This window comes from Lithobates pipiens, unplaced genomic scaffold (assembly GCF_037356315.1).
Source record: "Lithobates pipiens isolate NorthernLeopardFrog02 unplaced genomic scaffold, aLitPip1_a1.2 Scaffold_18, whole genome shotgun sequence".
Classification (NCBI taxonomy): domain Eukaryota; kingdom Metazoa; phylum Chordata; class Amphibia; order Anura; family Ranidae; genus Lithobates; species Lithobates pipiens.
Window position 1 is genome coordinate 536,318,418 of NW_027507758.1, and position 14,783 is coordinate 536,333,200.

At 44.9% G+C, this 14,783-nt stretch overlaps 1 protein-coding gene across 1 annotated transcript in view; it reads right to left on the bottom strand.

Moving 5' to 3' along the window:
• SMC6 (structural maintenance of chromosomes 6) overlaps positions 1-14,783 on the bottom strand; it is a 171,531-nt gene that overhangs the window by 42,136 nt on the left and 114,612 nt on the right. Inside the window, exons 21-22 of the mRNA XM_077488817.1 lie at positions 9,790-9,927; positions 7,079-7,224 (exon numbers count right to left, since the gene is read on the bottom strand). Of these exons, the coding sequence (XP_077344943.1) occupies positions 7,079-7,224; positions 9,790-9,927 (284 nt within the window). The remainder of the gene's footprint in view (positions 1-7,078; positions 7,225-9,789; positions 9,928-14,783) is intronic.

Sequence of the window (14,783 nt, forward strand, 5' to 3'; positions counted from 1 at the left end):
TGGCTCACCTGAATCTGACGATCCAGGGACAATTTGTCCCATTTAGACAAGATGTCCTACTGCAGGACTCTGGTGTAGAACTGGGCAAACGGTACAGCCTCAAAAGGAGGCCACCATGAGCCCCAGGACTCGCATGCAAAACCGAAGCGACGACCACCTGTGGTACATCAGCAGTCTTACTGCAGATCTGAAAGTCTGCAGCTTGTCTGAAGGGAGAAAACTCTCGCTTCCATGGAGTCTAGCAGCAAGCCTAGGTACTCCAAACGCGGAGTCGGTACAATCACCGAGTTCTTTAGGTTCAACAGCCACTCAAATTCTTGCAGAGTCTGCATAGTGATCGCTACATCCTCCTCTAACTGTGAGGTGGAAGATGCTCTCAGGAGGAGATCGTCTAGATATCCCACAATCGCGATCCCACGTTGCCGTAGCAACGTCAAAACCGTAGCCAAAACCTTGGTAAAGACTCGGGGGCTGATATCAGACCAAAGGGAGAACCACAAACTGGTAGTGGGCTTCCCCGGCTGCAAATCGCAGAAACTTCTGCTGCCAAAGACATATGGGTATGTGCAGGTACGCATCCTGGATGTCTAAAGCCGCGTACACACGGGCGGACTGTCTGTCCAACTTAGTCCGCCGAAACACATTTCAGCGGACAGTCCGCTCGTGTGTGGGCTTCAGCGGACTTTTTCAGTGTGCAGTCTGGCGGACTAAGTATTTCGGAATTTCCGTAATATTGTCCGTCCAACTTTGGTTTCAGCGGACAGTCCGCTCGTGAGTAGGCTAGTTGGACGCACTAAGTATGGCGCATGCTCAGAAAGGATTTACACGGCGGAAGGTTGCATTGCTGTGTATTGGACGTCCTATTTCTAGTCCCGTCGCAAGTGCTGTACACGTCATCACGCAAGCTTTCAACGGACTGTTTGTTCATCGTGTGTGGTCAAGTCCGTTCATTCGAAAGTAGGACGGACTGTCCGTCGGATTGTCTGACGGACTTAGTTGGCCAGACAGTCCGCCCGTGTGTACGCGGCTTTAGGGCGCCAGGGAGTACCCTTGATGGAGTGCAGCAACTGCTGGGCGACTGATTCCATTCTGAACCTCTATACCTTAACGAAGTGATAGAGGGCTTTTGGGTCCAAAATTGGACGTACCCCTTCCTTCTTGGAAACTACAAAACATATATTTTAGTAGAATCCTTGGAAACGTTCCGATTCCGGAACTGGTACAACCACCCTGCTACTCAGCAGGTCCCTTACTGCCCCCAAGAGGGCCTCCCGGCGAGCCGGGGATACGGGTATGCTGGAAGGGAAGAATCTGTTTGACGATCAAGAGAGCAACTCTATCTTGTAGCCTGAAATCAGGTCCATTGGTCAAAAACCCGAGGGGACCACCGAGCTGCAAGCGCCCGAAGGAGACCCCCCACCCAAGACATGGGTGACTACAAACCTTCATGCGGTAGCCTTATACTCGCAGGCTTGCGGTTCCAGGGGCGCTTTTGTCCGTCCGTGGTCATCCTGTCGAGCTGGGGACGTTATACCGAAGCTCAAGGCGGACGGAAAATCGGTTAGTGAACGGAAACAAGAGGGCCCTTGCCTACAGCGTGGCTCCTTAGCCTTCCTGGCCTGTGGGAGTAATACACTGTTACCACCGGTGGCATGCTTATTAATGCCATCCAAAGAGGCTCCCAAGAGCCGTTCGCCAAGGAAGGGAAAATCCGTCAGGGCATTTTTTAGATGCCTGGTCAACAGACCAGCATTTCAGCCAATCAGGTGCCTCAGCACCAGAGCTGACACTGAAGCCCTAGAACCAGAGGGAGGTATCCAGGGCCGTGTCAGAAACGTACTATAAGGCCTTGCACTAGTTGGTCTGACAGTTTCACGCAGACAGGAAAAGCCTGACGCACTCCCAATTTGCGGTGCAAAAGTTTTGCTCACTCAGACCGTGTCTGCGACACAAGTGCAGATGCCAGTACTGGTCGCACAGCGGACCCCACAACCGTAAATAAGGAACGAGCCACTGCCTCGACCTTCCTGTCTGAGGGATACTTATATGCAGGAGTTCCCACTACCGGGATCCTGGAGGGTCCACGACCGGAGGAGCCGAGCACTTTGTGGGAAGGCATTCCTCAAATGGTTAATGCACCGCCCTGTGTCTGGGGATCAAAAAGGTCCATTGCGTGCGACCCCATTCCCTGTAGGTGAATTTGTCAAATAAGTCAGATACGGGAACACCATAGGTGAACATGCTGGCTTGCAGGACCCAAAGGGGACCGGTACCTCAGCAGGGGGACCTGCTGGCTCCTGAATCTTCAAGGGTATCACGCACAGCTGTGATAAGTGCTCCAACAAGCGTTTTTTTGCGCCCGGACGGGGACTCATCCTTACTGTCCGAACGATCCTGGTCAGCGTCATCTGATATGACAGAGCAGGGATCACCAGCCTCATCGGGGCCAGAGATCTCCTCAGAGGACGGGGGGGGTGTGGAGAGAACAGGGGCCACCTTATTGCACCCATCTTCCCACGCACCACATCCATCTAGCAATGAACGAGTTGAGGACCGCCATCAGGGTGTCCATGGGCACTGCGCAGTCTGTAGGTGACCCGGTTGTCATTGCCTGGACTTTGGGGGAAGAAACACTAGTTTCTGAGCCATGCTGACCCTATCCTGTCTGCCACCCGAAGAGGACTTAGGACAGTGACAGTCCCACCCTCCCTGCTGCCGCTGACTCACCACCCTGGGGAGTTCTGCGCTGTCCAGAAGTGCTGCCTGTAGTCCCTGAGTGCGCCCAGGTGCAGAGGAAACCAAAAACTGAGTTGGTGATAACCGCTGGAACGATCGCTAAAATGATCAGAAAAAATGCTCAGGCTTCCATAAATTGGCCACTCAGCGTCCAGTACACAGACGGGAAACACAGGGAAAAAAGGCTGTGAGAGCACATGAGCCATGCTGCTGTCAGGGAACACTAAAATATGTTCAGGCTTCCAGAAAATGGCCGCCAGTGCCTTGAATAGGAATCACATAGAAAATTGCAGCTGAAGCCCAGACAGTCAGCCTGCTCTGCCCACACCTAAAATGGCCGCCAAACATCACCATGAGGTAGATGTTAAAAAACAAACCTGCAAAGCCACAGTGCTGCACCATTCCCAGCAGACCCTCACAGGCACCTTCCAGGGGCATACCATACAGGTCCCAGGACCACCGCCATTCAGCCAGGTGAGAGCCCACAGAGAGCCCCTATATAGGCACACACACACACCGCTCAGCAGCCACATGCAGCATCCCCCCCCAAAGGGGGGAGGGAGTGAAGATAGGGACAGGGGAGAGAAGATAGGGAGGTGAGGGGGCCCCTGAATCGACCTCCCAGGGAATGCCCAGCTTCTTAGCCCCATCAGAACAGGGAGAGCTGTACTTACCAGTCCTGAAAAGCTGGGAGACATTTACATTGTAGATCTACATCTGATCAGTGCAGGGTAGCTACTGGCCTCGGCATACTGTGACGTAGACATCAGTAGCCCGGTCATATGTATGCCCCAGGGCATAAAAGCTCACCGACCACCTCTGGAGCTGAGGTATGTAGTGGCCTGCCGAGCCGTAGCTGCGACCTGCACACGCTCGATGGCCGGACTGGGGAGACTACAAGGAGAAGTGAACCAGCTTGTCACCCAGCCGGCTGTTGATAGAAGATCACAGGATCATTAATCTTGCGCAAAAAGCCAAGCTTCTGCCTAAAAAAAAAAAAAAAAAAAACAACACGGACCGATGGGCCCGCAGGGTTCCTAGGTCTTTCTCCTTCACTAGGCAAAATAAAACTGAGTTCTGCTAGCAGGCAGGATGGTTGGTAACCTAAGGGACCGCCCCCATGGGCAGTCCTGAGAGTTCTGAGTGTTGTATTAAAACTTTGCCTAGTATTCTCCAAGAGGTACGGTATACAACCCAATGGCTAAGAGAGGAGCTGTGTCGGTCAGTGAATATAAGAGATTGGTATTTTTCCCACTGCTTAATAATAAGCAAATTAGGAAGTATTGTCTGTCACACGGTTGTTGTGTGTGTGCATAAAAACTTTCAATAAGTTTGATGATGAAGTGTTGATACAAGTGGAAGTATAGGCTAAGGTTTGTTAAAAACGTTATCTACTCTCTCTTCCCATCTATACTCAATGGCCTTTATAAAAGAGATCAGTGTAAATACCTTTACTTTAATTCCCTCTTATGTGGTCATGTGATTGAAAAGCTCTGGCAGCCCTGTGTCAGGAACATTTGACAACAGCTCTGAAGTCCCAGAGACCCAGAGACGTGGTGTCACCAGCCAGCCTCCGTTGCCCAATGCCCAAGCCCCCGACCCGCAAGAGGGCTCACACCACCACCAATCTGGATTACACCAGGCGTGCTAAACCTGTGGCCCTCCAGCTGTTGCAGATCTGCAAATCCCCCCCGAGTTCCGCAACAGCTGGAGGGCCACAGATTGACCCCCCCATGGATTATACTATGTGATACATGTAAACCAACTTATTTTCCCTGCAAAGACAGGAGAAGAAGGAATAGTTGCTGCTTGCATTTGAACATTTGCTCCAGAACATGACACGTTTACCATAGCAAGAAGATTTTCCCATTTAAAAATCAGTTGGAGACAAGTAGAGAACATCAGTAGTAGTGGCTTCATAGATTTACAGAAACAGCTGGGAACAATGAGGAGAATAGTGCAACGGATTTCTAGCATGATCAACAAGTGAAACTTGGCTCCAAACTAAAAACTGCAGGACAGGCAGGATTTTTAATGCAGAAGAGACATGCTTTGTCTCTTCTACATTACAGCTGCTTACCTGCCTGTCTGCCCAGTACAGTTCACTGCACAAATTCAGAAATGCCGAATCTGACGGAACTGACAGAATGCACTCCCACACATGTGCGGGAGTGACGTCATCTCAGCCCAGCCATTGACAGCAGCTGGCAACAAAAGACCTTGAAGCCAGCCACCTGAACATGTTAGCGACTGATGGGTTCTGGATATGGCGCATTGCTGGATTCAAGCTAAGTATAGTTCCACTTTAACAGACAAGACAGGAGAAATTTCGAAAAGCTCATTAAAGTGTTTGCAAACAGAAAAATACAATTTATTATATCTGTTGCTATGCATTTTTTCAGTGCTTTTTATAGAACTATGTTATTTGAACTATTTCTTGTTCTGGATTACCTGGCTGATCCTGCCACTTCCCCACCTCCAAGTTGAACTCTGACCACGCTAGCCGATACGTGCTAGTTTGGTCAGTCTGCATCCTTTGTCATGCTGTTCTGAGACAGGCAGGCAGTGCAAGGGCACAGCCTGCCTGTATCTTCTGTGATCAGTGTGTGGCCATGCCTCCCACCCATCCCTCCGCTCTTGATTGACAGCTGGTTCTGCAGCCAGTCTTAATATGAATGGTTATTGCAAGTTTGCTGGTGAAGGGGGAAGCGATGCTGTGTATGCGCTTACATGTCATCGCTTGCACTTAAATGACGTACATGCATCCCAATGTGGAAACGCCCAACCTCAGTTCCATGATCTGCCAAGCAAGTGATCATGTGACCTGCACTTTAAAAAGGTCAGAAAATTGTACAATAGCAATTTTTTAAACTACAAATATGAATTATTTATAATTACATATTTACTTATAATTAGATGATAACTTGCATTCACAACTACTTAAACAGTGTTTACATACACTTTAGCTATGTGGAGGCTGAACAGGATACAAGGTAAATTCAATTCCAGATTTAGTCAAGCATTTTCCCTGCCTATCAATACTAACAAAAACTGGAACCTCCGTGCTCTAAGGTTATAGCAGTTGTTTCAAAAAAGAAAGCGATCAAGACACAGAACAATGCAGAAAAATGTAAACGTTTACTATGTTCTCTCATTATCTTCAGCAACTCTACCTCCAGTCTGTGTCACAACTACAGACTATTTATCACACTTTGGTTATCTGCTGTCCATAGAAATGTTTTTATTTTTTAAAACCATTTACAATTAAGAACACATTTTTAATTCAGCTTCTTGTTAATGGGCAGATTGGCCTCTAAGCGTCAAATCCCAGTTTTGGGTGCCCAGGAGGCACAGGTGCAGCATCCAGCCCCGCTGCCAGCAGCCTGGCGAAATCTAATGCCACGTACACAAGGTCGGAATTTTGGCTAGCAAAAGACCGATGAGAGCTTTTCATCGGAAAATGGCTGAATTTCTGCCAGCAAAAGATTGAGAGCAGGTTCTCAATTTTTCAGACGGAAAAAGTTTCTATTGGAAATTCCGATCGTGTGTATGCAATTCTGATACGCAATAACTCACGCATGCTTAGATTTAACTACGAGACGGAAGATATTGGCTACTGGCTATTGAACTTCCTTTTCCTACACCCGTCGTATGTGTTGTACGTCACCGCGTTCTTGACTGTCGGACTTTGGTGTGACCATGTGTATGCAAGACAGCTTGAGCGAAATCCCGTCGGGAAAACCATCAGAGCTTTTTCAGACCAAAATTACGATCGTGTGTACGTGGCATTAGATAGGCCAAAGCATACAATAGCTGGACTCTGTCGCACAGGTCCGTGAACACATACAGCTCTAAATGTAAATACTGCTTGGTACAGAGTCCAGCCACTGTGTATTTCACCCTGTCAGATTTTGAGCTGTTGAGAGCAGCACGTGGATAACATGGCTTGAGGCTGAAGGACCAAACTGCCCATATGTATGAGGCCTAAATAATAAATGCGTTGTGGTAAACAATCTACCCATGTGTAGTTTATGCACACAAGGGTACTGAATACAGGAAGCCTACTTCCGAGAGCTCCACTAACAGTTCTCCTGTGTATCTCGCGGTGGCTTTCTGACGGGTCATCTGGATCCAGCGCTCCGGCGATCCCAGCGGCTCAAGCTTCATGTGGACTCCCCTGTCAGCAGAGACTTTTCTCATTATGTCTCACTCACCGAGATGCTTGTGAGTGCACAATTTTGTGTTTTATTGTTGTCCTTTTGAATTAAACTTTACTGCACTATTGGCAGCTTGGTGCCTCTCTTGCTCCCCCCTCCCTCTCTCATTTAGACCTTTAGCTTACTTTATAATCTCTTCTCGATTTCCATGAAGTTCGCGTTCCGAGTTGATCTTTGCTCTCAGCTTGTTAATTTCTGCATCCAGACTTTTAGCACTTTGAGTGACTTCAATTCTCTCAGGATAAATCTGCTTTGCTTGAGATATTTTACCCTGGAAAATAATTAAATAATGTTAAATGGGATAAGTGAGGTGATCTAGAAAAAAAATTTGTGCAAGTAATTTGTATTAACTTTTTGTGTAATATAGAATACAGATACAGAGAAAAAGTAAAAAAAATAACAATGAAAAAAATTAAACAATTTTCCCAGGACAAAACTAATTCCGGTGCATTTTTCAAACAAACACATAAGACCATAGATAAGGTAAATGTTAAATGTAAATCACTGACAATAGTGGTTCCATGAAGAAACCAGGAAATTGAGCTGCTAATGCCATCAACATACATAACCTTCAGGTATACGAATGATTGGATGGCTGCACACTCAATACTTGCAGAATGATTTTATTGTAGAAAAAGTCCATAAAAACAATCACAACTGATTAAAAAAAAAAAAAGCAACAAAAAAGCACAGTTTTGCATTGAAAAAAAGTCCTTAAACCATTTCCAAATACCCAGCGGCTGAAAAAAGCATAGTTGTAAATGTGTCCCATAGGAAACCATGTTAAATGAACTGTAGTGCGTTTCTGCAAAAAACATAAAAAAATGCATAGGTGTGAACCAGGCCTAAGACTGTTAGTAGCAGGAGCATGTTTTTTTGTATCACCTGTCACAATGGGGTTAAAAAAAAAAAAAGTGCTTTTACCTTTATAGTACAAAAAGAGCAGATAAGCACTACTATACAGGGTTCATGTATACTGTGAAACAGTGAAAGTAATAACATATATTACTTATATCACATATATATATATATATATATATATATATATATATATATAAAAATAAAATAATAAATACACCCAGAAGTAGGCTATATGGGCACTTTAGGAGTCAGACATGAAGCAATATGAAGGTCGGAAGGGAGATTTAAATCTTTTATATCGTTGACGTAGTACTAAAAGCTGAGACTTTTCTTCATGGATATGATCATTTTAAATATAATGCACAATAGGGATATGATCATTTTAAATATAATGCACAATACTGGTAGAAGTTTACTTTAAATGTAATTGTAATGCCTTCTATTACCTACAGTCTATCAGCCTCCACCTTCTCTGGGTTCAAATGCTGATCTTCCCTGCACAGTGTCTTTAAAGTGTTTTTTTTGTTTTTGTTTTTTAAACAACAAACATGTTTATACTTAGAAATTTTATTTATTTATTTATTTTTTGGTCCAAATCGCTTGCTGACACCCTATGCATTCACACCTGAGCGTAGCGTGTTTGAGCGTTTTATCACGCGACAACGAGCGTTTTGTCACACTACAACGCGCGACAACGAGCGTTTTGTCACACTACAACGCGCGACAACTTTGGCGTTTTTTTTCAGCCAATAGGAAAAATATTTTTCATCTGCTTATTTTTTCTTGAGCAGATACAGCGTCAAAACGCCCGTAGAAACGCTCGCTGTCGCGCTAAACGCTCGAATCGAGCGTTTCCATTAGTTTATATGGGAATGAAAACGCCCAAATCAGCCCAATTCGCGCGACAAAAAAGGGTCCGGAACTTGTTTGAGCTTCAGGCGTAGGGCTTCAGGCAACATGGAGTGGAGATGTGAACCATCTCCATTGAGAATAATGGATTTTTTCCCCTCCAGCGTTTTGTAGCTTCAGGCGTAGGGCTACAAAACGTTCAGGTGTGAACGGGCTGCACAGGGGGCGATGCGAGGCGACACCGACTTGCCTCGCCGCGACCTCAGCGGCGACTTGCAAATGACTTCTGTATAGAAGTCAATGCAAGTCCCCCCGAGGTCGCCCAAAAGTAGTACAGGAACCTTTTTTCTGAGTCGGAGCGACTCGAGTCGCTCCTCTCAGAACGGTTCCATTGTACAGAACGGGGGCGACTTGTAGAAGAAGTAGGCACCTCATCCCCTATTGTATATATACATTTTAAGGAAAGGAAAAAGAAAGGAGGGGATTTTTACAACGGTGCTGATTATACTGCAAGATAAGCAAGAAATGCTAAAAATTCATAGTAGTTTATTAATATATATTAAAAAATATCATGACATCTCATATAATGCACAAAAATATAAAGAATGGTATGCACATTGCTAGTAGTCAAGAGGAATCCCAGATGACAGGCTGACAGCACTTATTCCCAACATGTTTCGCAATGAGCTTCCTCAGGGGAAATGTGCGACTATTAATAAATTAAATAAAGAATTAGTTGATATACAGTAAATCATACATATTACCAAAGAATAAGAATAAATAGCATACAAATGAGGAACCCAGCGCGTGAAATCTAAAAGTAGCGCTTACCGCCTATCGCCGAGCAGGTCGCATGCCAGAGATCGATGGTGGCTTCTTGATTTTGACCTGTTGACTGACATTTTTTCCATCTTCATCGATCTCTGGCATGCGACCTGCTCGGCGATAGGCGGTAAGCGCTACTTTTTCTCAAGATTCCGACCTGATGCACTCTGAAAATATGTTTGCGTTCAGTTTAAAGGGGTCTATCATAATCATCAAGGAAAAATAACTTAAATTTGTAATTTTGTAATTTAAAGTTAATGACATCTGGAGAATTTGTAAGCTAAAAGTTATTATCTCTTACCTCCAAGTCACTTTCTTTGCCCCTCAAATCACGCTTGCTTTTCTCTATTCCCTGTAAATGTAGGCGGAGCTTTTCCTCGTAATGCTTCTTATGACGCTTGCAATTATCTACCTCCTGCTCCGCTTTATGAAGTTCTTCCTGAAAAAAAAAAAAACATATTTCCAGAATAAATCAACACTGGTCCTATCCAAAGAGCCAGGTAGCTAACACCCGTAAAACTTTACAGATTACAACAAATTTCCACAGCTGGAAGTGGAACAACATGATCAATGGCTCCAAAAAGTTGTCTGGTTCTTGAATTGAAATAAGCGCCATCTCCCAAATGCCACAATTGAAAGAAACCTACTAACCAGCAACTACTGGCTGCAAGGCTATTGTTCTGACTCGCTGGTTTCAATACAGACCAAGGGAAGTGTGAAGACCAGGAAAGTTGGACTAAGGCTTCCTGTTCACGGGACGTTTTTACAACCTCTCCTGACAGATAGTAATACACATTTAAAACGTTCGTTTTGCTGCGTCTAAATGCCACGTTTAGCAAAAAATAAAATAAAATGTTATATATATTAGGGGTGAGCATCTTCACTGGTCTCACGATTAGATTACGATTATCTGGTCAACGATTCGATTCCGCGATGCATCACGATTACTAACACGCTCCCACTTCCGCCTGGGCCCCCTAGGCGGCCCTTCCTCTCACACATCACGGGTACCACAAGATTGCCCGGCTGTGCTGGACAGCGCAGTGAGACATGCGCACCCAGCTATGAAGCTACAAGATGTCACACCTGGATGCCCACAGTAGTATTGCCAGCACCGTGGACAGACAGGGGAGAGAATGGAGGGTTCGGGTGGCCACATCGCTGGATTGTATGACAGGTGAGTGTCTTTATTAAAAGTCAGAAGATACACTTTTTTTGTAGCTGCTGACTTTTAATAAACAGAAAAAAAAATTACTAAGCGGCCCCTCTCTGCCGTAAGCGGTCACAGGTGGGTGTCACTGCCCACAGTAGATATGATGGCACCGAAGAGAGGAGGGGGAGAGGAGCGATGCTCTGTGCGGCCACATCGATGGGCCGTGGAGCAGGTAAATGTCTGATTATTAAAAGTTAGCAGCTACACTTTGTAGCTGCTGACTTTTAATAAACTAAAAAAGGGGTGGGACTTCAATTTACTACCTGCACTAATCTGGTGCAATACAGGGTACAGGAATTCACACACACCCGGCTGCTGGGAGGTCAGGAGGGATTAGAATCCAAATTGACAACTGACAAACAGCCCTGTGAAGTTCCCTGTACTGTCTCTGTGATGACATTTACCTGGCCCCCCTCGTTTGTACCTTCCAGCACACTAGGAGTTAACACAGTGGAATGTGCAAACGAGGGGGGGCCGGGCAAGGTCAGTTCTTCCATCCCTTGGGACTTTAAATGAAATTGTGGCCCGGTAAGGTCACACATTTCCATCCCTATACAAGTTAAAACTAGTAATGGCGGCGATCAGCGATTTTTATTGTGACTGCGACATTATGGCGGACACATCGGACATTTTTGGGACCACTGTCATTTATACAGCAATCAGTGCTATACAAATGCACGGATTCCTGTGTAAATGACACTGGCAGTGAAGGGGTTAACCACTAGGGGGCCGTGTATGGGTTCCCTGGGGAGTGTTTCTAACTGTGGGGGGTGTGGCTATGTGTGACACGGCATTGATCTCTGCTCCCGATCACAAGGAGCAAAGATCAGTTACACTGTCATTAGGCAGAACAGGGAGATGCTTGTTTACATTAGCATCTCCCCGTTCGACGACCTGCGGTGATCGAGTCCGTGGGACCAGCGAGCGCAAGTCTGTACATTACAAAGTACATGATGCGGCCCTGCATGTACTGTGCATTCTTCTTACTCAATATTTTTATTATATTACCAGTAAACATACAATGATATATCAAAGTCTTACATTTCTTGGCATGTCATTTTCCATATAAATGGGGGGCAATCATATTTACTCATTACAAATGCGGGTTTTTTTTTTTTTTTTTTTTTTTTTTTTTTAGTGCATTGCAGATAATATTATTTCATTGCCACTAAACAAGTCTTTGATTGAAAACAACGATTCTGCCAGCTCAATCGATCAATAGTAGCATCCTGTGTTATTTAGGCTACATAGGTTAAGGCTTTCAGTAGAAATCAGCACAAGAAGTCCACAAGGAAACCAAAACTTGCCAACGTGTTGATGTCCTCATCCTCCACAACTCCAGCCGGTTCCTCCAGGCAACCTGCACATCAGTATCTCCTGTAACTATGTGAAGTTTGTCAGGAGGAACCAGGGAGAGCTGCATGGGACCAAGAAGACAAAACTCCAAGAAGTGTAATTTTCCCTAACTTGAGGATATGATGTTTTAGGATTAAAGGAATATTTAGCAGAAAGAGCAGTGGGAAAGTATTTGCAATCTTCTTTAACAGGTATAACAAAGTGGAAGTTCTGTCAAAATCTAACTAAGGCTAAACCTACTCCCACCTTCATTCTAAGACTATTTTATCTACTCTGTGAAAGAAAAGATGCTTATACATACCTATTCTGAAGCTGGTCCAGTCACATGATCTCTCCAACAGCGGCTTCCATGTAGAGGAAAGATTGCCAACAGCTGAAAATGTCCGTGTGGTGACGTCACCCACAGGCCTACTATGGGGCATCCATTGTATGCTGCACCTCCTCTACACTGAAACGGATGCTACAACCTGATCATGTGATGGGACCTGAGCGGCTTCAGAAAAGATAAGCATTTCATCTTTTCTTTCACAGGGTAGATAAAATAGTCTTATAATGGGTGTGGGAGTAGGTTTAGCCTAATTTAGATTTTAACTGAGACTTCCAGCTTAACTGGTTCCCGACCATCCACTGCAGTTGTACTACGGCAGAATGACACAGGTGGGTGAACCAACATTACCTCACGTTGGCTGCAACAATCGGATTCATTTTAGAACCAATCAGTCTCCATGCCCAGGCCATTGATTTCTGGCCTAGACCTGCAGATCGGTTCTGACAAATGAAATGCTTTCCCTGCCTGTAAGTGTAAACACAGGCAGGGGAAGTGATGTCATCTCCCTCTCTGGAACTATTTTCCGTTCCAGAGAGAGGACATCCAAATATGAGTTGCACCAACACTACACTGACACAGTACACGTAGGCACGCATTTAGAGTTAAAAATGTCCAATTGAAGGTACACTAGTGAAGAGGCCTACACGTTTCTGAGCATGACAGATGAGAGTGAAGAGGAACTCACCCATTTGTCAGATTCAGGCGCAGAATACAAACCAGTAGACAGCAGCGGCACCCTGACAGATAGCTCTGACGATGGAGTAGTGGTCCCTACCAAGGTCAGGCATACCAGCCCACGTTCTTCTGCTGCTGAGGTGCAAGAACCGCAGGGCTCTCGTATGGAGCAGAGAGCTAGTACTAGTGCCGCTCATCCTTCTGGTGAACTGGCAAGAACCAGCGGCCTAGTACATCCTGGTCCTACATCCAGCACTGCAGTAACACTTGGTGATGTGGTAAGTTCCATAAGTGCAGTTCAAGCTGGCGAGGTGGCTAGCACAACTAGTGTCCTGCAGCCACCAAGACTACAAAGACAGGCCCGTTGAGCTCATAATGCCCTTCTGTTGCATTTGCCAATCCGAATTGGGAGTCCACCACTTCTACAGCACCCGTACTTCCCCCACTCACTGGCCAACCCGGAATTCAGGTGGAAAAGTTGATTTTACGTCACTTGCTTTTTATTCGCTGTTTTGCATGGAAGAGCTCTACAGATCTATTGTGGACCAAAGCAATTTGTATGCTGATCAATTCATCGCCGCTAATCCCCAGTTGACCCTTGCCAGATATTGGAGACCTATTACGGTCCCTGAATTTAAGACTTTCCTGTGCCTATCCCTCTTCATGGGCAGAACTAAAAAAAAAGTGAGTCATATTGGTCTACTGACCCATTTTACCATATGCCCTTGTTCTTTACCTCCATGACCAGGACACGATATGAGCAGATTGTTTTATTGAGTTAACCTTTTATCGTTACAATTGTTTGCTTTTCAGGTACACCATTCAGCTGCAGCACAGGTTTATTTATCTTGACAGCAACAGCGTTTGCTCACGCGACTCCAGCGCTGTAGGAGACGATTTCACCACCACAGTTTAAAAAAATAAATAAAAATGGTGCATGAATGCCCATCATTAGAAGTGGGTGGATAAAGGACGGTATTCTAATGGTGGGCATACCCACCGATCACTCTTTTTCATTCAGCCCACAGGCTGCATGAAAAAAAAGAACATTACAATATATGCCCAACAAGGACCAGCTATGTACTGGTATGTTGCTGGACTTTGAGTTCTTATAACAGAATGATGCCTGCAGGTTTAGGTATAATCTTGCTAGCAATCTTTTAAGCCAGTGGTTGGTTTTCATGTAAAAGCAATCCTAGCGGCTAATTAGCCTCTAGACTGCTTTTACAAGCACCCCTGTCCTCTCATCCTCACGTGCAAAGGCGAATCCAAGCATCGGTCTGGCGTCATATGTAAACAGCAATTGCCCCATGCATTTGAGGTATCACCGCAAAGGTCAGATCGGGGGCAGTAATTTTAGCAGTAGACCTTCTCTGTAAATCTAAAGTGGCAACCTGTAAAGGACTGTAGTTTGTTGCCACTGCACGTTTGTGCACAATTTTAAAGCATATGATATTTCATCAAACATTTGGCCAATATAGTGTGTTTTAGTGCATTAAAATTAAATGTTGTTTAAAAAAAAAAAAAAAAAAAAATTGCGTTTGAAAAATTGCTGCACAAATACTGTGTAATAAAAAAAAAAAATGTAAACACCCACCATATTAATCTGTAGGGCCTTTGATTAAAAAAAAATATATATATATATATATATATATATATATATATATATATATATATAACATTTGGGGTTCAAAGTAATTTTCTAACAAAAAAAAAATTTTTT